Source organism: Musca domestica, unplaced genomic scaffold (assembly GCF_030504385.1).
Source record: "Musca domestica strain aabys unplaced genomic scaffold, Musca_domestica.polishedcontigs.V.1.1 62, whole genome shotgun sequence".
NCBI lineage: Eukaryota > Metazoa > Arthropoda > Insecta > Diptera > Muscidae > Musca > Musca domestica.
Genome location: NW_026712369.1, coordinates 1,598,717 through 1,620,843, shown reverse-complemented (window position 1 = coordinate 1,620,843; position 22,127 = coordinate 1,598,717). Strand labels below are relative to the sequence as shown.

The following is a 22,127-nucleotide window of genomic DNA, read 5'->3' as shown; positions in this document are numbered from 1 at the left end:
ATTATATTGCATATTTTGGGGAGTTGATATGTCAATATAAATATGTGTGGGGGGGGGGGATTTTTGTGAAAGAATATCTTGTTGTTTATAATAAACAGCCAGCAAGTACCAGCACGTAAGTTGATATCATCCGATTTCCTCATTTGCAAAAGACTCTCTCACACACACACGTAAACATACAATCATTCGCAGCAACAAATTTCCATATCAATTGAAATATTTATTCAAATTCATATGCAAATCATAGACATTACTTATCTGAATGTATGCCATCAGAAATCGTCGAATATATTTACACACATATATATATATATATATATATATATATAAACAAGTAAAAAAGCTGTAAAATCGGCAGGACCAAACTTTGAATACCCTCAACCATTTGGTAAAAATTTTGCAATTTTCAAAAAAAAAAAAATAAAATAAAATAAAATGCGTTAAAAATTCTGTTCAAATCTTAAAAATACCGAATATTGCCGTATATTAGGAGCTTTAAGACCATGTGGACCTGCAAAGGCAACTTTTGTCAGAAGCTATTACAATATTCAAATGCGAAACTTGAAACAAATATATTTATAATGTAGCTAAAATGATCAAAATACCGAATATAGGGAGGTATCAAGTGGGTTATAAAACGTGGACCTGCACAGACAATTTTCTGGCATAGGCTGTAGTATTCGTAACGAATTTCAAATACCAAAATTTGAAGTAATTCCGGTGAATAATGCCGCTAAAATCATCAAAATACCGAATATCGGGAGGTACCCTTATATGGGGGCTATACGAAGATGTGGACCTGCATAGGCAATTTTCTGTCATAGGCTATAGTATTCATTGCGAACTTCAAATACAAAATTTGAAATAATTCCGGTAAATAAGGTCGCTAAAATCATGAAAATACCTAATATCGGAAGGTACCCTTATATGGGGGCTATACGAAGATGAGGACCTGGACGGACATTTTTCTGTTATAGGCTGTAGTATTCATTAAGAACTTCAAATACCAAATTTGAAATAATTCCGGTAAATAATATCGCTAAAATCATCAATATGCCGAATATCGGGTGGTACCGTTATATGGGGGCTATACGAAGACATGGACCTACATGGCCCATTTTGGCCTTAGGATGAAGTATTCATTACGAACTTCAAATACCAAATTTTAAACGATTCCGGTAAATAAAGTATATAAAATCATCAAAATACAGAATATCGGGGATTTCGTTATAAGGGGGCTATACGAAGACGTGGACCTACATGGCCCATTTTCTGTCTTAAGCCGTAGTATCTATTACGAACTTCAAATGCGAAATTTGAAACAATTCTGGTAAATAATGTCGCTAAAATCATCAAAATACCGAATATGGGGTGGTACCGTTATATAGGGGCTATACGAAGACGTGGACCCGCACAGACAATTTTTTGTCATAGGCTGTAGTATCTATTACGAACTTCAAATGCGAAATTTGAAACAATTCCGGTAAATAATGGCGCTAAAATCATCAAAATACCGAATATCGGAAGGTTCGGTTATATGTGGGCTATACGAAGACGTGGACCTACATGGCCCATTTTCAATACCAAGAGTCCTGCAGACATAATACACATTTGAGTAAAATTTGATCAACCTACTTCATTTCGTTCGGAATCTAGAGTGATTTCCACAGATGGACAGACGGACGGATATTGCCAAATCGACATAAAATTTTATGCTGATCAAGAATATATATACTTTGTGGGGTCTAAAATGTATGTTTCGAGGTATTACAAACGGAATGACAAGCTTAATATACGCTCCATACTATGGTGGAGGGCATAAAAATATAACTATTATGGCATTTCGACAGGAAAAAAAGAAGGCAGGACAGACATAAAGCTACTGCATTTAACACAAGTCAATGTTTAGTAGAGCATATCAGCAGCCAGTCGTCGTCATCCAATCCGCCAACCCAACCAGCTGTGCGAAGAATATCAAAACTTCTGCTCTCCGATTTGCATATGACATACAAGTGTGCTAGATTTTAAGTTGAATATCATCAGCATCGTTGTCGTCGTCGGCGGCACGATATCGATAGTAAGGGTAATCCTCATCCACCTCCTTCCCCTACTCCTCCAACCCTCTTCCACTATAATATTTCAGATTTCATATACGGATTTACAAAACATTGAACATGGCACAACTGTTGAAGGTATTCCATTTTTTTTGCGCTCTGAGCATAAAGATTATCAACGATTTATATGCATCGTTGCAATTGTCGCCATCGAAGCCATGTTGTTTGGCACGACATAGTTCCATAGTTCAGCATAGCTCCATAGCTGCAGATGGTGGAAATTTATTTCTTTAGCAAAAAAAAAAAAAAAAATCCAAAAAAAAAAAAAATTGCGCAGGAAAAAATGCAAAGGAACTACGTGAATTATTTGCTAGCTTTGACGTTGCATATGAAATAGTTTTTAATATTTCAAGTCTTTTTTTATTTATGAAAATATTTAGAAATGCTCATACACAAAGTCATATGGATTTCTTGTCATGTATGGTGCATACTTTTAGGGAGAAAATTAAAATGAATAACTTGGGAGGGTATATTTCTCAGACGTATTAATAAATATTAATTAAAAGAGACTTTTGATAATTGCTTAATTATACCCTCAGACATATGGCTAGAGAGGGTATATATCATTTAATGCAGCCAAAAAATATTCTTTAAAAAATCCACGTTTCTTCAACTGATGGTCGTTGAAAAAATATTCTTTAAAAAATCCACGTTTCTTCAACTGATGGTCGTTGAAAAAATATTCTTTAAAAAATCCACGTTTCTTCAACTGATGGTCGTTGAAAAAATATTCTTTAAAAAATCCACGTTTCTTCAACTGATGGTCGTTGAAAAAATATTCTTTAAAAAATCCACGTTTCTTCAACTGATGGTCGTTGAAAAAATATTCTTTAAAAAATCCACGTTTCTTCAACTGATGGTCGTTGAAAAAATATTCTTTAAAAAATCCACGTTTCTTCAACTGATGGTCGTTGAAAAAATATTCTTTAAAAAATCCACGTTTCTTCAACTGATGGTCGTTGAAAAAATATTCTTTAAAAAATCCACGTTTCTTCAACTGATGGTCGTTGAAAAAATATTCTTTAAAAATCCACGTTTCTTCAACTGATGGTCGTTGAAAAAATATTCTTTAAAAAATCCACGTTTCTTCAACTGATGGTCGTTGAAAAAATATTCTTTAAAAAATCCACGTTTCTTCAACTGATGGTCGTTGAAAAAATATTCTTTAAAAAATCCACGTTTCTTCAACTGATGGTCGTTGAAAAAATATTCTTTAAAAAATCCACGTTTCTTCAACTGATGGTCGTTGAAAAAATATTCTTTAAAAAATCCACGTTTCTTCAACTGATGGTCGTTGAAAAAATATTCTTTAAAAAATCCACGTTTCTTCAACTGATGGTCGTTGAAAAAATATTCTTTAAAAAATCCACGTTTCTTCAACTGATGGTCGTTTGAAAAAATATTCTTTAAAAAATCCACGTTTCTTCAACTGATGGTCGTTGAAAAAATATTCTTTAAAAAATCCACGTTTCTTCAACTGATGGTCGTTTGAAAAAATATTCTTTAAAAAATCCACGTTTCTTCAACTGATGGTCGTTGAAAAAATATTCTTTAAAAAATCCACGTTTCTTCAACTGATGGTCGTTTGAAAAAATATTCTTTAAAAAATCCACGTTTCTTCAACTGATGGTCGTTGAAAAAATATTCTTTAAAAAATCCACGTTTCTTCAACTGATGGTCGTTTGAAAAAATATTCTTTAAAAAATCCACGTTTCTTCAACTGATGGTCGTTGAAAAAATATTCTTTAAAAAATCCACGTTTCTTCAACTGATGGTCGTTGAAAAAATATTCTTTAAAAAATCCACGTTTCTTCAACTGACGGTCGATGAAAAAATATTCTTTAAAAAATCCACGTTTCTTCAACTGATGGTCGTTGAAAAAATATTCTTTAAAAAATCCACGTTTCTTCAACTGATGGTCGTTGAAAAAATATTCTTTAAAAAATCCACGTTTCTTCAACTGATGGTCGTTGAAAAAATATTCTTTAAAAAATCCACGTTTCTTCAACTGATGGTCGTTGAAAAAATATTCTTTAAAAAATCCACGTTTCTTCAACTGATGGTCGTTGAAAAAATATTCTTTAAAAAATCCACGTTTCTCAACTGATGGTCGTTGCAAAATATTCTTTAAAAAATTCAAGTTTCTTGGTCCTTGAAAAAATATTCTTTGAAAAATCCACGTTTCTTCAACTGATGGTCGTTGCAAAATATTCTTTAAAAAATTTAAGTTCCTTGGTCCTTGAAAAAAATTTTCTTTAAAAAATCCACGTTTCTTCAACTGATGGTCGTTGCAAAATATTCTTTAAAAAATTCAAGTTTCTTGGTGCTTGAAAAAATATTCTTTAAAAAATCCACGTTTCTGGTGGTCCTTGAAAAAATATTCTTTAAAAAATCAACGTTTCTTGGTCGTTGAAAAAATATTCTTTAAAAAATCCACGCCTCTCTTGGTCCTTGAAAATATATTCTTTAAAAAATCCACGTTTCTTGTTCCTTGAAAAAAAAAATTCTTTAAAAAATCCAAGTTTCTTGGCCCTTGAAAAAATATTCTTTTAAAAAATACACGTTTGTTGGTCCTTGAAAAAATATTCTTTTAAAAAATCCACGTTTCTTGGTCCTTGAAAAAATGTGCTTTTAAAAAATCCACGTTTCTTGGTCCTTGAAAAAATATTATTTTAAAAATCCACGTTTCTTGGTACTTGAAAAAATATTCTTTAAAAAATCCACGTTTCTGATAGTCCTTGAAAAATATTCTTTAAAAAATCCACATTTCTTGGTGCTTGAAAAAAACTTCTTTAAAAAATCCACGTTTCTTGGTCCTTGAAAAAATATTATTTAAAAAATTTACGTTTCTTGGTCCTTGAAAAAATTTTCTTTTAAAAAATCCACGTTTCTTGGTCCCTGAAAAAGTATTCTTTTAAAAAATCCACGTTTCTTGGTCCTTGAAAAAATATTCTTTTAAAAAATCCACGTTCCTTGGTCCTTGAAAAAATATTCTTTTAAAAAATCCACTTTTCTTGGACCTTGAAAAAATATTCTTTTAAAAAACCCACGTTTCTTGGTCCTTGAAAAAATATTCTTTAAAAAATCCACGTTTCTGGGTCTGATGGTCCTTGAAAAAATATTCTTTAAAAAACTCACGTTTCTTGGTCCTTGAAAATATATTCTTTAAAGAATCCACGTTTCTTGGTCCTTGAAAAAATATTCTTTAAAAAATCCACGTTTATTGTTGCTATGGTCCTTTAAAAAATAGACTTTAACATATTCTCCATAGTTGTATGTGGCTGTCTTCCTTAATTTTCGTTTTTGGCTAAGCCGAGCCCTTTATTTGCACTGCTTCTTATCGCTGAGCATCCTTGACTTATGGTACTTGCAGAATTATACATACACGCTGAAATATTAATAAGACCTGAAGCGTGTTTTTGCCACCATAGCAGGTGTCAGCCATAAGAAATCTCACATGTAAGTGCAAACATTAATCTTAGACTGTGCACAGTGGGATGAAAGTTAAAAATATTAAAAATTAATGAAAAAATAATAATTTGCGAAGTCTCAAATATTTCCTTCCAAAATCCGAAAATTGAGGAATAATCCTAAATTTTGACAAGAGGTGGTTTGGAGCCATATATAAAGGATATTATCCTTTATTAATTATCCTTGACCCCACTGTATCTCTGCTAGAGATTATTACGAAAATTTCACCCATATTTGCAACAAATTGTAACGGCAATTTTTCCGGTGTCTTCATCTCTCGCACTTTTGCTGCAAACCTGTGATGAAAGTGATGTGCGGGTGATAAATCTACGTACTTACATTACGACCAGACAAATATATACTTACGTACAGAGAAAATCTGCAGGCATATGTGAGACAATGAAATAAAAAAGATAGCTATACACATAACAAGTTACATCTGGTGGTGACACACACACACACACACACACACACACACACACACACACACCAACACACTTACCCACACATATGTAATTGTATTTTATGTCGTTATTCACAGAGCAGTGGCATAAAGCAACCACATTAAGTACAGCCTGCAGATTTCTCTGTTAAATCAACACACACACGTATAACCATGTGTATATATGTATGTAAAAACACACATTGTGTGTGTGAATTTTTTGAACTCAAAAGAACACCTGTTCTGAAAACTAAAACTTATTTATCTAATACCCTGGGTATTTACATAAATGGACATATGCAAACTTTACATACAAACATGGATATGGACACTGGCACACATTTACATAGCCAGTTATGTGTGAAACAATGTAAATTCAGGTAGATTAAGCCATACCCTACACACCACAGAATTTGCTGCCATGTCGTTTATAATCCTTGAAAAAAATATACACGTCGTTTATAGTCCTTAAAAAATATTTTTTTAAAAATCCATGTCGTTTATGGTTTTCTAAAAATATTTTTTTTTTTAAGTCATGTCTTTTATAATCCTTGAAAAAATGTTTTTTATCCATTTCGTTAATAATCCTCGAAAAAAAATATATTTTTTTAAATCCATGTCGCTTATTATACCCAAAATTATTTTTTTTAAATCCACGTCATTTAATATCCTTAAAAAATGTATTTTAAAAATCTACGTCGTTTATGATCGTCGAAAAAATATTTTTTAAAAAATCCATGTCGTTTAGAATCTTCGAAAAAATATTCTTTAACAACATCCACGTGGCCTATAATTCTCTAAATATTTTTTTAAAAAATCCATGTCGTTTATAATCCTTGAAAATATTTAAAAAAAAGTTACATCGATTTTTACGTAAGATTTTTTCTAAGTCCACGTCATTTAATATCTTTAAAAAAATATTTTTTAAAAAATCTATGTCGTTTATAATCCTCAAAAAATATATTTTTTTAAATCCACACCGTTTATAATCGTACAAAAATATTACAAAAAAAATTCACGTCCTTTATAATTCTTAAAAAATATTATTTTTTAAATCTATGTCAGGTGTAATGCTTGAGAATATATTTTTTAAAAAGTCCACCTTGTTTATTATCTTTGAAAAAATATAAAATTTTTTAAATCCATGTCGTTTATAATTCTTAAAGAATTTTTTTTTTAAATTCAAGTCATTTAAAATCCTTGAAAAAGTATTTTTTTTAAACCCCGCGTCGTTTATAGTCCTTGAAGAAATATTTTTAAAAAGATCCATGTCGTTTAAAATCCTTAAGAAAATATTTTTTTAAAAAATCCATGTCGTTTAGAATTCTTGAAAAAATATTTAAAAAAAAATCCACGTACCTTATAATATAATATTTTTTATATATATATTTTTAAAAACAAATCCATGTCGCTTATAATCTTTGAAAAATATTTAATAAAAGTCATGTCGTTTATAATCCTTGAAGAATTATTTTTTTAAAACCATGTCGGTTATAATATTGAAAAAAAGAAGATTTTTTTTAAGTCCACCTCATATAATATCCTTAAAAAAATTATTTTTTAAAAAATCCATGTCGTTTGAGTGAGAAAAGAAAGAACAACCTTATTCTTTGGATGTAGTTTCAATTCTAATTTTATTTAAAGAATATGTTTCTTACGTACTACTGAAACTAATCTAACTTAACCTAGTCGCAGCCACACAATTATTCTTATCTATTCTGATACTGAATTGAGAACATTGCAGGGCTGCTTAACATCTCATTCAAGTGGTCTTGTGCATCTACTGAGCGCATCGATATATGTGCGTGTGGGTCATAACCTTTATTATCTCTCACATTATCGTATGCGTCAGCGCACAAGATCACCGAATTCTTCACATGTGATATTTTATGGCGGCTGGGAAATATTTAATTTTAGAACATTTATCTTTTATTGCTACATTTTCCCTGCGCCTCAATCGCACTCAAAAGTATGTACAAAGTATTTTGTACATCGTTCCCAAAAAAAAAAAAAAAAAAAATATTAAAAAAAATCAAGTCGATTGTAATTCTTAATTTTTTTTTAATCTATGTCAGGTGTAATCCTTACGGAAATATTTTTAAAAAAGTCCACCTTGTTTATTATCTTTGAAAAAATATATTTTTTTAAATCCATGTCGTTTATAATTCTTAAAGAATTTTTTTTAATCCAAGTCACTTAAAATCCTTGAAAAAGTATTTTTTTAAACCCCATGCCGTTTATAGTCCTTAAAGAAATATTTTTAAAAAGATCCATGTCGTTTAAAATCCTTAAGAAAATATCTTTTTACAATCCAAAAAAAAATTTTAACTCTTTTTCGCTTATAATCCTTAAAAAAATATTTTAAAATTCATGTAGTTTATTATTGTTCAAAAAAATATTTTTTAATCCATGCCGTTTATAATTCATGATTCTTTTTAATCCACGTCGTTTATAGAAAAAAACATTTTTTAAAAAAATCCATGTCGCTTATATTTCTTGAAAAAATATTTTTAAAAAAATCTATGTCGTTTATAATTTTATAATTCTTGGAAAAATATTGTTAAAAAATCAATCCTTGCAAAAATATTTTTTTTAAATCCATGTCACTTATAAACCTTAAAAATTATTTCGTTTAAATCAACGTTAATAATCCTCGAAAAAATATATATTTTAAATCCACGTCGTTAATAATACTTTAGAAAAAATATTTTTTTTTTTTAATTCACGTCGTTTATAATCCTTGAACAAATATTTTTTTTTACAAAATTAACATCGTGTACAATCCTTTAAAATAGCATTATTTTAAAAAATCCACGTCGTTTACATTCCTAGGAAAATATTTATATAAAATTCACATCCTTGAAAAAAACTTTTTTTAAAAAATCCTTGTCGTTTAAAATTTTTGCGAAAATACTTTTTAAAAAAAATCAATCCTTAAAACATATCCGGATAGATAAAGGTTGAATTTCGAACTTTTGTATTTCGGTCCTTTTGCATGATAGGATTGTGATAAATAGGTTGTTTTGAAAATTTGTACTGTAATGGTACAAAAAGTACTAAGTAGTACTATATTTGGTACAATTTGGTAATGGGTGAAGACATAGTGCTTGAAATCTGAAATGTTGGTATTGTGGTCGCTTTTCATGTGTAGCCTCGACCTATGGAGATGGTTCCGGAAATGTGTACTATAATTGTACAAAAAGTACTGAATGGTATTGGGAAATCTGGAATGCTGAAATTTGATATTGAGGTCTCCGTTGAAATTTGGAATTGAAATATGGTGGTTGTTTTGGAAATGTGCACTATAATTGTACGAAAAGTGCCAAATTGTACTAAATTTTGGTATTGAGTGAAGGAATAGATTTAAAATCCTGATATTTGATATGTATGCCACTGTTGGTGTCTGTGGTTGATAGGAGAAGCCGGTTTTGGATATGCGTACTACAACTGTACTAACCGGTACTAAATTTGTATCTGTGTTTGAGATTTGGCGTTGGTGTGGAAATGTATTCAATATTTGTACATAAAGTACTAAATAGTACTAAACTTGGTATTGTGTGAAGAGTTAGGTTTGGAATCCACAGATTTGATATTGAGGTCTTTGTTGGTATCTGAGGTTGAGATATGGATTTGGTTTAGGAAATCTGTACCTTAATTTTACGAAAGGTACTAATTAGTTCTACATTCGGTATTGGGCGAAGGAGTAGATCAGAAATCCTGGTATTTGATATGGATATCACTGTTGGTGTCTGTGGTATGGAATTATGTACTATAATTGTTCGAAAATTACTAAGCGGTATATAATATGGGTGAAGAGATACAGCTGAAATCGTAAAATTTGATATGGATGACACTGTTGGAGTCTGTGGTTGAGGTTTGCAGAAGGAATTCTGAAGGGGATGATTTAGACGTTTCCTTGAAAAAAATATATTTTTCAAAGAGAATCTAGATGCGAATTTTTCAAGGATAATCTAGGCGAGGATTTGAAAAAAAAAAGTCATGGATTAAAAAAAAAAATATTTTCAACAATCCAGTTCTAGATTTGAATTTTTTTTAAATATTTTCATGCTTAATTAAATAAGGATTAAATAAAGGATGATATGTCGTGAATTAAAAAAATATACATATTTGGACGTGGCTTTTTTTAAAAAAATATTTTTAAGAATAACCTAGACGTGGCTCTTTAAAAAAAAATACTTTTAAAGAATAACCTAGACCTGGTTTTTTTATACCCTACACCACAAGGTGGTCAGGGTATTATGTCTTTGTGCATTTGTTTGTAACAGGCAAAAGGAAACGAGATAGAGCCATAGTTCCTTGTGATCATCTGCATAGAATCACATTCTGAGTCGATTTATGCATGTCCGTCTGTCCATGTATTTTTGTAAACAAAGTACAGGTCGCATTTAATGCCCGATCCAGATGAAATTTTGCACAGATCATTTGTTTGGCCCAAGGACCCTATTGAAATTGGAGATAATTGGTCAAAATTTAGATATAGCTCCCATATATATCTTCGTCCGATTTGCCTTTTATTGTGCACCAAACGTGTAATATCAGCCCGAATTGTATGGAATTTTGCATATACACCCAAATTAGGCCTGAAAATATGTATGCCAAATTTGATCATAATCGGTTTAGATATAGCTATAGCTCCCATATATATTGTTCATCCCATTTGTTATATTTGTTAACCACAACCGTAATATGCACTTCGTAACAACAATATTCAGGGAAATATATCAAATAAAGCTCAGAAATATCTTTGCCAAATTTTATCGAGATCGGTTCAGAATTGGATATAGCTCCCATATATATCTTTATCCGATTTCAAATTAATTGTGCACCAAATGGTCAATACAATTCCGAATTTAAAAGATACAAATGCTTCGGCATATTTAGTCCTTTGAACTTTAAATTATAATTATAATCATAGCGTGTATGATTGAATTCTCCCATAAAAACTTTTAATTGTTATGCGGAGCTCTACTAAATTAGCAAAGTGGAGTAGGGTATCATAAAGTCGGCCCCGCCCGACTTTAAGACTTTCTTTACTGGTTTTAAATATTTTTTAAAAATAACCAAAACGTGGATTTTTTAAAAGAAAATATTTTTAAGAATAACCTAGACGTGGATTTAAAAAAAAATATTTTTAAGAATAACCTAGACGTGTTTTTTTTAATGTTTTTTAAGAATAACCTAGACGTGTTTTTTTAATATTTTTTAAGAATAACCTAGACCTGGATTTAAAAAAAAAGATATTTTTGAAGAAGGTTTTTTAAAAAAAAGGTTTAGAATAATCTAGACGTGATTTTTTTTTAAAAAATATTTTTTAAGAATAACCTAGACGTGAATTTTTTTAAAAAAATATTTTTTAAGGATAACCTAGACGTGGAGTTTTTTAAAAAATATATTTTTTAACAATATCCCAGACGTGTTTTTTTTAAATATTTTTTTTAAGAATAATCTAGACTTGGATTTTTTTAAATATTTTTTTAAGAATAATCTAGACTTGGATTTTTTTAAAGAATGTTTTTAACAATAATGTGGACGTTGAAAAAAATATTTTTTCAAGAGAATTCAAAACGTGAATTAAAAAAAATATTTTTAAGAACAATCTAGACATGGATTTCAAAAAAAAAAAAAATATACATATATATATATATATATATATATATATATATATATATATATATATATATATATATATATATATATATATATATATATTTATATATATATATATATATATATATATATATATATAATAATCTATAAGAATAATCTAGACTTGGATTTTTTTTTGAAGAATGTTTTTAACAATAATGTGGACGTTGAAAAAAATATTTTTTCAAGAGAATTCAAAACGTGAATTAAAAAAAATATTTTTAAGAATAATCTAGACATGGATTTCAAAAAAAAAAAAAAAAAAAAAAAAAAAAAAAAAAAATATATATATATATATATATATATATATATATATATATATATATATATATATATATATATATATATATATATATATATATATATATATATATTTCAAGAGTATTCAAGACGTGGATTTTTTGTACTTTGTATTTTTTTTACCAGTATTTTTGAAAAATATTTTCCTCACATACAAACCGAATATTGATTGTCCTTTTATTGCTGAGGACATCTACATATTCTGGATTAAAATTCCAACCCTTCTTACTCATAGGAGCTTTATTTTCTCCCTTGTCATAATTCCTGTTATAAAAACGTCTATGTATTTGTACACATGTGTGTGTGTTGTGTGTGTGCCTGTGTGTTCACAGGATTAGGCTAAAAATAGCAACTTTGAAAAAATATCACATCATATTTGCCCAGTGCAACAGCAACATCCTTAAATCTCTGGCAAAATGTTTTGAGTGGGAGTAAAGTCATGTCTCTCTATGTGTGTGTGTGTGGTTTGTGATTACTTTAGCATGGCATAGCAACAACATGCAAAGGAAAGGAAACAGGAAATTAGGTCAAACAAGGTAAGCTATGTGTGGCAGCCGCAGCAGCTGCGGTGGCGTATCTCTACAACTTCAAGTAGAATTTTTCCAACATATCGGTCGCTTGTATCTTCGAGGCTGCCAGCCAAGATGTTTCTGAGGATAACATGGAAAATTTTTACTGAAAACTTGAATATAATGAAAAATTAGAATTTCTCCAAATGTATGTGTGTGTGCGTGCCTTGGCATCTGTGTCAATTACCACATGATTATTTGTGTACACACATGTATTTGTCACACTTTTCTTCTTCTTCATCATCTTATATTATTTAATTTCTATCCTTATAATTAATTCATCAATTCATATCCTTGCAATTGATTATTTAATGAGTTTATAATATGCTTAACTCTGTATCTCTGTCTATTTCTCTTATCTTTGCAGGATGAAAAGAATCAATTGCTGGTCACAAATGTTTGGTTGAAATTGGTAAGTAATTGGTTAAATGGAAATATCTGAATTAATAGCTGAGTAAATCGCCTTTGATTGACTTGGGTTATGAGGTCAAGAGAAATGTGGGTGTATATTTTAATTTAAATTTTACATTTTTTTTTTGAAAGGGATCCTTAGAAAGAATTATTTCTTTCATGTGGTTGATAAGCGATTCATAGATATTGTATGCCATGGTTATAATAGACCATAAGAACGGGGAAAAGCGATAAAATAATAAAAAATCAGGAGATTAAAGGTCATTTTTTAATTAATTTTTTAAAAATATGCCAAGGACTCTGATCGTGAATTTTTTGAAAAATATTCCTAGGACTTTAAATGTGGATTTTTTACGGAATTATTAAGAAATATTCCCCAGTATTCTTAATGTATATTTTTTAATGAATTATTTGAAAAATATCCAATGATTCTAAATTCGGATTTTTTTATAGAATTTATAAAAATATTCCCAGGACTCTAACTTTTGAAAAATATTCCAAGGACCCTAATTATTGATTTTTTAAAGAATTTTGGAAAAATATTCTAAAGACTCTAAATGCGGAATATCTTAAAAAATTGAAATATATTCAAAGGACTTTAAATGTGGACATTTTAAAGAATTTATTAAAAATATTCCAAGGATTCTGATTCTGGATTTTTTAAATAATTTTTTAAAAGTATTCCAAGAACTCTAAACGAGGATTTTTACAGAATACTCGAAAAATATTCTAAGGACTCTAAATGTGGAATTTTTGTAAAAACATTCTAAGGAATCTAAATGTGGTAATTTTAAAGAATTTGAAAAGTATAAGAGGGTCCCTAAATATGGATTTTTCAAAGAATTTTTTAAAAATTATTTTAAGGACTGAAAATTTGGATTTTTTAATGAAAATTTGAAAGATATTCCAGGTACCTTAAATGTGGGTTTTTCAAGAATTTTTCAAAAAAAAAAATCCAAGGACTCTTAGCGTAGATTTTTGAAGTATTTTTTCTTTAAATATCCAAAAACCCCAAATTTAGATTTTTTAAAGAATTTTTGGAAATTTTTTCCAAGGACTCTAAACTTGGATTTTTTAAAGAATTTTTTAAAAATATTCAAATTACTCTTAACTAGGATTTTTAAAGAATTTTTTAAAAATATTCAAAGGACTCCAAACGTGGATTTTTTAAAGAATTTTTAAAAAAATATTCAAAAGACTCTAAACGTGGCTTTTTAAAAAAATATATTAAAAATATACAAAGGACTCTAAACGTGGATTAAAAATAAAAAAAAAATATTAAAAATATTCAAAGGACTCTAAACGTGGATTTTAAAAAAAAAGATATTAAAAATATTCAAAGGACTCTAAACGTGGATTTTTTAAAATATTCAAAGGACTCTAAATGTGGACTTTTTTAAATAAGTTTTAAAAAAATATTCAAAGGACTCTAAACGTGGAATTTTAAAGATATTCAAAGGACTCTAAACGTGGATTTTTTAAAGAATTTTTTTAAAATATTCAAAGGACTCTAAACGTGGATTTTTTAAAGATTAGTTTTAAAAATAATCAGAGGTCTCTAAACGTGGATTTTTTAAAGATTAGTTTTAAAAATAATCAGAGGTCTCTAAACGTGGATTTTTTAAAGATTAGTTTTAAAAATAATCAGAGGTCTCTAAACGTGGATTTTTTAAAGAGTTTTTTAAAAGTATTCTAAGGACTCCAACGTGGATTTTTTTAAAGAATTTTTTAAAAATATTCAAAGGACTCTAAACGTGGATTTTTTAAAGAATTATTTATAAATATTCAAATGACTCTAAACGAGGATTTTTAAAGAATTTTTTAAAAATATTCAAAGGGCTTTAAACGTGGATTTTTTAAAGAATTTTTTAAAAATATTCAAATTACCCTAAACGTGAATTTTTTAAAAATATTCAAAGGACCCTAAACGTGAATTTTTTAAAAATATTCAATGGACTCGAAACGTGGATTTTTTAAAGAATTTTTTAAAAATATTCAAAGGACTCGAAACGTGGATTTTTTAAAGAATTTTTTAAAAATATTCAAAGGACTCGAAACGTGGATTTTTTAAAGAATTTTTTAAAAATATTCAAAGAACTCGAAACGTGGATTTTTTAAAGAATTTTTTAAAAATATTCAAAGGACTCGAAACGTGGATTTTTTAAAGAATTTTTTAAAAATATTCAAAGAACTCGAAACGTGGATTTTTTAAAGAATTTTTTAAAAATATTCAAAGGACTCGAAACGTGGATTTTTTAAAGAATTTTTTAAAAATATTCAAAGGACTCGAAACGTGGATTTTTTAAAGAATTTTTTAAAAATATTCAAAGGACTCGAAACGTTGATTTTTTAAAGAATTTTTTAAAAATATTCAAAGGACTCGAAACGTGGATTTTTTAAAGAATTTTTTAAAAATATTCAAAGGACTCGAAACGTGGATTTTTTAAAGAATTTTTTAAAAATATTCAAAGGACTCGAAACGTGGATTTTTTAAAGAATTTTTTAAAAATATTCAAAGGACTCGAAACGTGGATTTTTTAAAGAATTTTTTAAAAATATTCAAAGGACTCGAAACGTGGATTTTTTAAAGATTTTTTTAAAAATATTCAAAGGACTCGAAACGTGGATTTTTTAAAGAATTTTTTAAAAATATTCAAAGGACTCGAAACGTGGATTTTTTAAAGAATTTTTTAAAAATATTCAAAGGACTCGAAACGTGGATTTTTTAAAGAATTTTTTAAAAATATTCAAAGGACTCGAAACGTGGATTTTTTAAAGAATTTTTTAAAAATATTCAAAGGACTCGAAACGTGGATTTTTTAAAGAATTTTTTAAAAATATTCAAAGGACTCGAAACGTGGTTTTTTTAAAGAATTTTTTAAAAATATTCAAAGGACTCGAAACGTGGATTTTTTAAAGAATTTTTTAAAAATATTCAAAGGACTCGAAACGTGGATTTTTTAAAGAACTTTTTAATGATATTTCAAGGACTTTAAATGAGGATTTTTTAAAAAAAATTTTTAAAAATATCCAAAGGACTCTAAACGTGGATTTAAAAAAAAATATTCCAAGGTTTCTTAACAGGGATTTTAAAAGAATTTTGGTAAAATATTTCAAGGAGTCCAAGGACTTCACTCCAAATGCATTTGACTATCTCTTTTTTAAAAATTATGATTTAATCCATTAACTTATGATAAGACATGATTAATTATAGTCTTCCATTCATAGTTTGAAACGTCTTGGCTTCCTTCGAAAATCCTGCAACTCATAGTTGTGCTGCCTGTCGAAATTTTCCTTTTTCCCTCCCATAAAAGAAAATATCGATCAAATAACATTGCCATGACTACTGAACTTCGGCAGTTACAGCAACAAAATAAAACAAGAACTGACTTCCAAATACAAAAGAATCGGGATAAAGTAATGATTTTAACCCAGGGGAGAAGGATAGTTTTGGGAGAACAAAGGCAACACATAGGGACTCCTGTAGTTGCCATATTTGTTGTTGTTTGTTGTGAGTTGTTTTTTTTTTATTCATTTTTTTCTTCTCCATTTTTGTTGTGGTAATTTGTATGAAACATGCAAATATTCTGCCCAGTCATATCATGGAAAATGGCAAAGAAACAAAAAACACCAGCCATCAACATATTTGTGAACATGTGTGTGTGTTCGGATGTCTTTAACATCAATACATTGAACTTTCTGTGTTGTATCTGAAATTTTCTGATATCCACAAAAAAAAAGGAATAAATAAATAAACAATATCTATAACATGTGCAGTCGTATTGGAAAGAAAAAAATGATCCATGCGCTTCATCCCATCATTCATTATTCATTCCGGGAATAAACCATTCATTTGCTTCCAGGGAACCGCGTCCGTAATGCATTCCCATTTAACTGATGTTTACATTTTATGTGCCGGGCCATCGAATTTATGCGAAATTGTAGGTAAATGTGTTAATGTATGGGCGGTATATCAACATTCATCCATGGCTGCCAAAGAAAAAAAAAAAAATATTTACAATAAATATTCGTTGCTTTTTTATAAAAAATAAAAAAACAGATGTCGGTGGTTGGTAGGTAAAAGGCAAAAGAGAACAAGTAATCTTCTTACAAAAATATGCAAAGAAAGTAGGTGAACCCATACAGCAACTCCATAGATTTGAGGTCGAGCCCTCTTCAGGGTTGGGATGGTTTAGAAGAGCGCCACCAACATTTCAAGATATGTACAACAGAATGGTTTAAAATTTTCTGAAAAATATACCAAGGACTCTAAATGAGGATTTTTAAAGAATTTTTAAAAAATATTTCAAGGACTCTAAACTGGTATTTTTAAAGAATTTTGGCATAATATTTCAAGGGCTATAGATGTTGATTTTTTTAAAAATACAATACAACAGACTATTTGCAAAAATAGCAAAACTAAAACTTTTGAAATTAATACAACACTTCCTGAAGACATGAGATATTTGGCTAAAACTTGTGGCCAAAGACTCTGTGGACATATAGATACTTATAAATAAATTAAAAACTTTAATAAATTTAGGTAGAAAATTGTGACAGAATGTAAGTTTTCGAAAAAAATGGTAAGGACCCTACATATGATTTTTTTTAAAAATATTTAAAGGACTCTAGCTATGGATTTTTTTAAAAACCTTTAAAAAAAAAATCCAAAATTTCTTAACCTGGATTTTTAAAAGAATTTTTTTTAAAAATAATTCAAGGACTTTAAATGTGGATATTTTAAAGAATTTTTGAAAAATATTCCATCGACCCTAAACGTGGATTTTTTCTTGAATTTTTAAAAAATACGTGGATTTTTTAAAGAATTTTCCAAGGACTCTTAGCGTGGGTTTTTTTTATTGTCATATGATACAGGATAAACGGATACATACAAAAGGATACATTAAAAAGTTTGTGCGGAAGAGCTGAGTTAGAAGGATTTTAATGAACGCCATCTATATTTTAATTAATTTTCAGAAAACGATATAGCAAACTGTAATCTCAGAAATAATAACAAAATGTAAATAGGAGAATTGACACACAATGGCAAGGACATTGGATGCAAACTCCAGGCTTAGAATCCATGAAATATTTTTCAAAAATTCTTAAAAAATCCAAGCTTGGAGTCCTTGACAACTTCTTCAAAAATTTTCTAAATAAATTACTTTTGGAGTCCTCGGAACATTTATCAAAAACAAAAAAAAATGTCTTAATAATCCACGTTTGGAGTCCACGGAAGATTTAAAAAAATCCAGGTTTGAAATCGGAGAAAATTTGTAAAGAAATATTAAAAAATCAACGACAGGAGTCATTAGAAACATTTTCAAAAAATTCCTAAAAAAGGAGTCCTGGGAATATTTTTTTTAAGCATCCGCTTGAAGCCATGGAATTTAAAAAAAAAATCTAAAATATCCACGTTTGGAGTCCTTGGAAAATTAAAAAAACAATTCTTTAAAAAAATCCACGTTTAAAGTCCTTGGAAAATTTAGAAAAAAAATTTCTTCAAAAATCCACCCTTAGAGTCATTGGAAAATTTTAAAAACCAATCTTTAAAAATCCACTTTTGGAATAAATAGAAAATATACATAACCGTTCTTTAAAAATCAACGTTTAAAGTATTTGTATATTAAAAACTTTTCGAGTTCTTAGAAATTTTTTTTAAAAAAGTCCACGTTTTAAAATGTCCATATTTAGTTTATTTGATTTTTGAAGATTTTTTAAAAATTTGACTTTTTTTAAAACTTCTTTGAAAAATCCACAATTGCAGTCCTTAGAAATAAAAAAATCCACGTCCTTGGAAAATAAAAACAAAACAAAAAATAAAAAATCCAGCTTTGGTGCCCTTTACAAAATTTAAAAACTAAAAATACAACACATGGAATTCTTCGAAAATTTTTTAAACAATCCACGTTTTTAGTCCTTGAATAATTTTGACAAAATCTACCTGTATTTGATTTTGTTTAAATATTCTTTAAAAAAATGGACTATTCTTCTAAAATAGGAAATAGAAAAACATCCACGTTTGGATTTTTGGAAAATTCTTTAAAAATCCATGTTTGGATCTTAGGAAAATTCTTTAAAAAATCCCCATTTGGATCCTTGGAAAATTATTCAAAAAAATCCACGTTTGGATCCCAGGAAAATTCTTCAAAAACATCCAAGAAAATTTTTAGAAAATTCTTTGGATCTTAGGAAAATACTTTAAAATATACACACTTGAATCCTTGAAAATTCTTTAAAATCCATGTTTGGATCTTAGGAAAATTCTTTAAAGAAATCCACATTTGAAATCCTTAGAAAATTAAAAAACTCACATTCAGATCCTTGTAAAATACATTAAAAAGTTCACGTTTCGATCCTTCCAAAATCCTTGGAAAATTCTTTAAAAATTCCACGTTTGGATCCTTGCGAAAAAATACAACACTTGGAATTCTTCGAAAATATTTTAAACAATCCACGTTTGTAGTCCTTGGATAATTGTGACAAAATCTACCTGTATTTGATTTTATTTAAATATTCTTTAAAAATTGGACTATAGAAAATAGAAAAAAATCCCACGTTTGGATCCTTGCAAAATTCTTTAAAAAATCCACGTTTGGATTCTTCGAAAAACAATTTAAAATAAGGCCACGTTCGGATCCTTGGCACATTCTTTAAAAGATGGACATTTGGATCATCCTTGCAAAATTCTTTAAAACATCGACGTTAGTATCCTAAAAAAAAAAAATAAATCCACATTTGAACCCTGGGAAAATTCTGTAAAAAATCCACAGTTGGTGTTTAAAAAAAACATTTTTAAAAAATCCACGTTTGGAGTCCTTAGAAAATTCCTAAAAAATCGACGTTTGTATCCTTGGTATTTTCTTTAAAAAATCTACATTTGGATACTTTTAAAAAAAAAATTTCCTTGGAAAATTCTTCACAAAGTCCACGTTTGGACGTCTTAGAAAAGTCTTAAGATATCCACGTTGGTAGGTCTTAGAAAATTCTTAAAAAACTCATGTTTGAATCCTAGGAAAATTCATTTAAAAGTTAGCGTTACGATCCTTTGAAAATTCTTTAAAGTAAATCCACGTTAGAACCCTAGGAAAATTCTGTAAAAAATCCACATTTGGAGTTTTTAGAAAATTTAAAAAAGAAAATCCACGTTTGGAGTCCTTTAAAAATTCTTAAATAAAATATATATATTTCCGAAAATTTCCTTAAAACAACCAGAGTACAGTTCGTGAAGAATTCCTCAGAAGTTCTTTAAGAACTCCACGCTTAGAGTCCTTGAAAGAACCTCAAAAATTATTTAAAAACTCCACCCTTAAAGAATCCCTCAGTAGATCTTTTAAAAATCCACGCTTTGAGTTCTTGAAGAATTCCTCAAAAATTCTTTAACAACTCCACGCTTAGAATCCTTGAAGAATCTATCAAAATTGTTCTAAAAACCAAACCAATATTTCTTTTAAAAATAGACATAAAGAGACATTCAAGTATTTTTTAAAATTTATTTTAAAACCCCGTTCAGATTCCTTGAAATAGTTTTTAAAAATTCTATTAAAAATCCACATTTTGAGCCCTTAAAATATTTAATTTTTTTTTAATCCACTTTTAGTATCCTTGGAATAGTTTTCGAAAATTCTTTAATGATATATGTTAAAGTCTTGGGAATTGTTCCAAAAATTCCTTAAAATCTCCATACTTAGAGTCATTAAAAAAATCCTTACGAATTCTTGAAGAATTTCTCAAAAATTCTATAAAAACTCCACGCTTAAAGTCCTTAAAAAATCTCTCAATAGGTTCTTTGAAGAAAACCTCAAAAATTCTTTAAAAATGTCAAGTTTAGAGTTCTTTAAATATTAAAAAAAAAACTTTAAAACACAGGTTTAGAGTCGTTGGAACATTTTTGAAAAAAAATATTTAAAAACTCCACGTTTAGAGTCCTTGGAATGTTTTTAAAAAATGCTTCAACAAATTCAAGTTTAGAGTCCTTGAAATATTTAATAAAAAAAATCTTTTAAAACTCCCAGCTTAGAGTCCTTGGAATGTTTAAAAACAAAATCTTTAAAAACTCTAAATTTAGACGGCTTCAAATATTTTTTAAAAAAATCTTTAAAATCTCCACGATTAGAGTTCTTGAAGAAAAGCTAAAAAATCTTTAAACAAAATCCCAGCTTAGAGTGCTTGAAGAATCTCTCAAAAATTAATTTAAAAAATCGCAGCTTAGAGTCCCTCAAAAATTCTTAAAAAATAAAATAAATAGTTCATGTTTAGAGTCCTTGAAATAGTTTTTACAAATTCTTTAAATATCCATGTAAAGAGTCCTTGGAATAATTCCCAAAAATTTTTCAAAATCCTTGAAAAAGATTTCCTTAAGAATAATCCTTTCACGTCTAGAATCCTTGAAATATTTTTCCAAAAATGCTTTGAAAAGACTCCGATTGAAGTCCTTGCAAAAGCGTCTACGTTTGAAGTCCTTAAAATATTTTATCATCAAATTTTACTTACATCCTTCTGCTTTTCATCTTAGTCCTGCAGTTCTCCCACATCTCAATATGACTTTGGCTCATACAAAATTACCAACCCATATAGTTCACATATCTTCAATTCATGGTAAAAGTTCAGTTTAATATCAACGTAATGTCATTGCGAACATGCCCAGCAATGTGTTCCTGCTGCTGCTGTTGACGATGATGAGCCAGCCGTCTGTTTTATAACTTCCACGTTATGACTATAATTTGCAGGTGCATAAGAATTTCTCAAGTAGTTGGTGACTTTGGTTCGATGATAAACGAATATAAAATAAATACTCATGCCACCAGCATCACTCAATAGTGTCATGACATTCATGTGTGGGGCGTGTTCCCGCGCCTGATGTGAAAATAATGTGACAGACATTGTGGAGGATGATGCCATGGGATGGAAATGGGGAAACTGATATGAATAACCTAAAGGAAAAATTTCTGTTTAAATAAGGGATTTTTTAAAGAATTTTTTAAAAATATTCCAAGGACTCTAAACGTGGATTTTTTTAAAGAATTTTATTAAAAATATTCCAAGGACTCTAAACGTGGATTTTTTAAAGAATTTTTTAAAAATATTCAAAGGACTCTAAACGTGGATTTTTTTAAAGAATTTTATTAAAAATATTCCAAGGACTCTAAACGT

The 22,127-nt window shown here is 28.6% G+C and overlaps 1 protein-coding gene across 1 annotated transcript in view; it reads left to right on the top strand.

Moving 5' to 3' along the window:
- Positions 1–22,127, top strand: part of LOC101896226 (neuronal acetylcholine receptor subunit alpha-7-like) — a gene marked incomplete at its 5' end in the record, with an annotated part of 244,281 nt that overhangs the window by 104,962 nt on the left and 117,192 nt on the right. Inside the window, 1 exon segment of the mRNA NM_001308981.1 lies at positions 12,931–12,975. Coding sequence (NP_001295910.1) covers positions 12,931–12,975 — 45 coding nt within the window.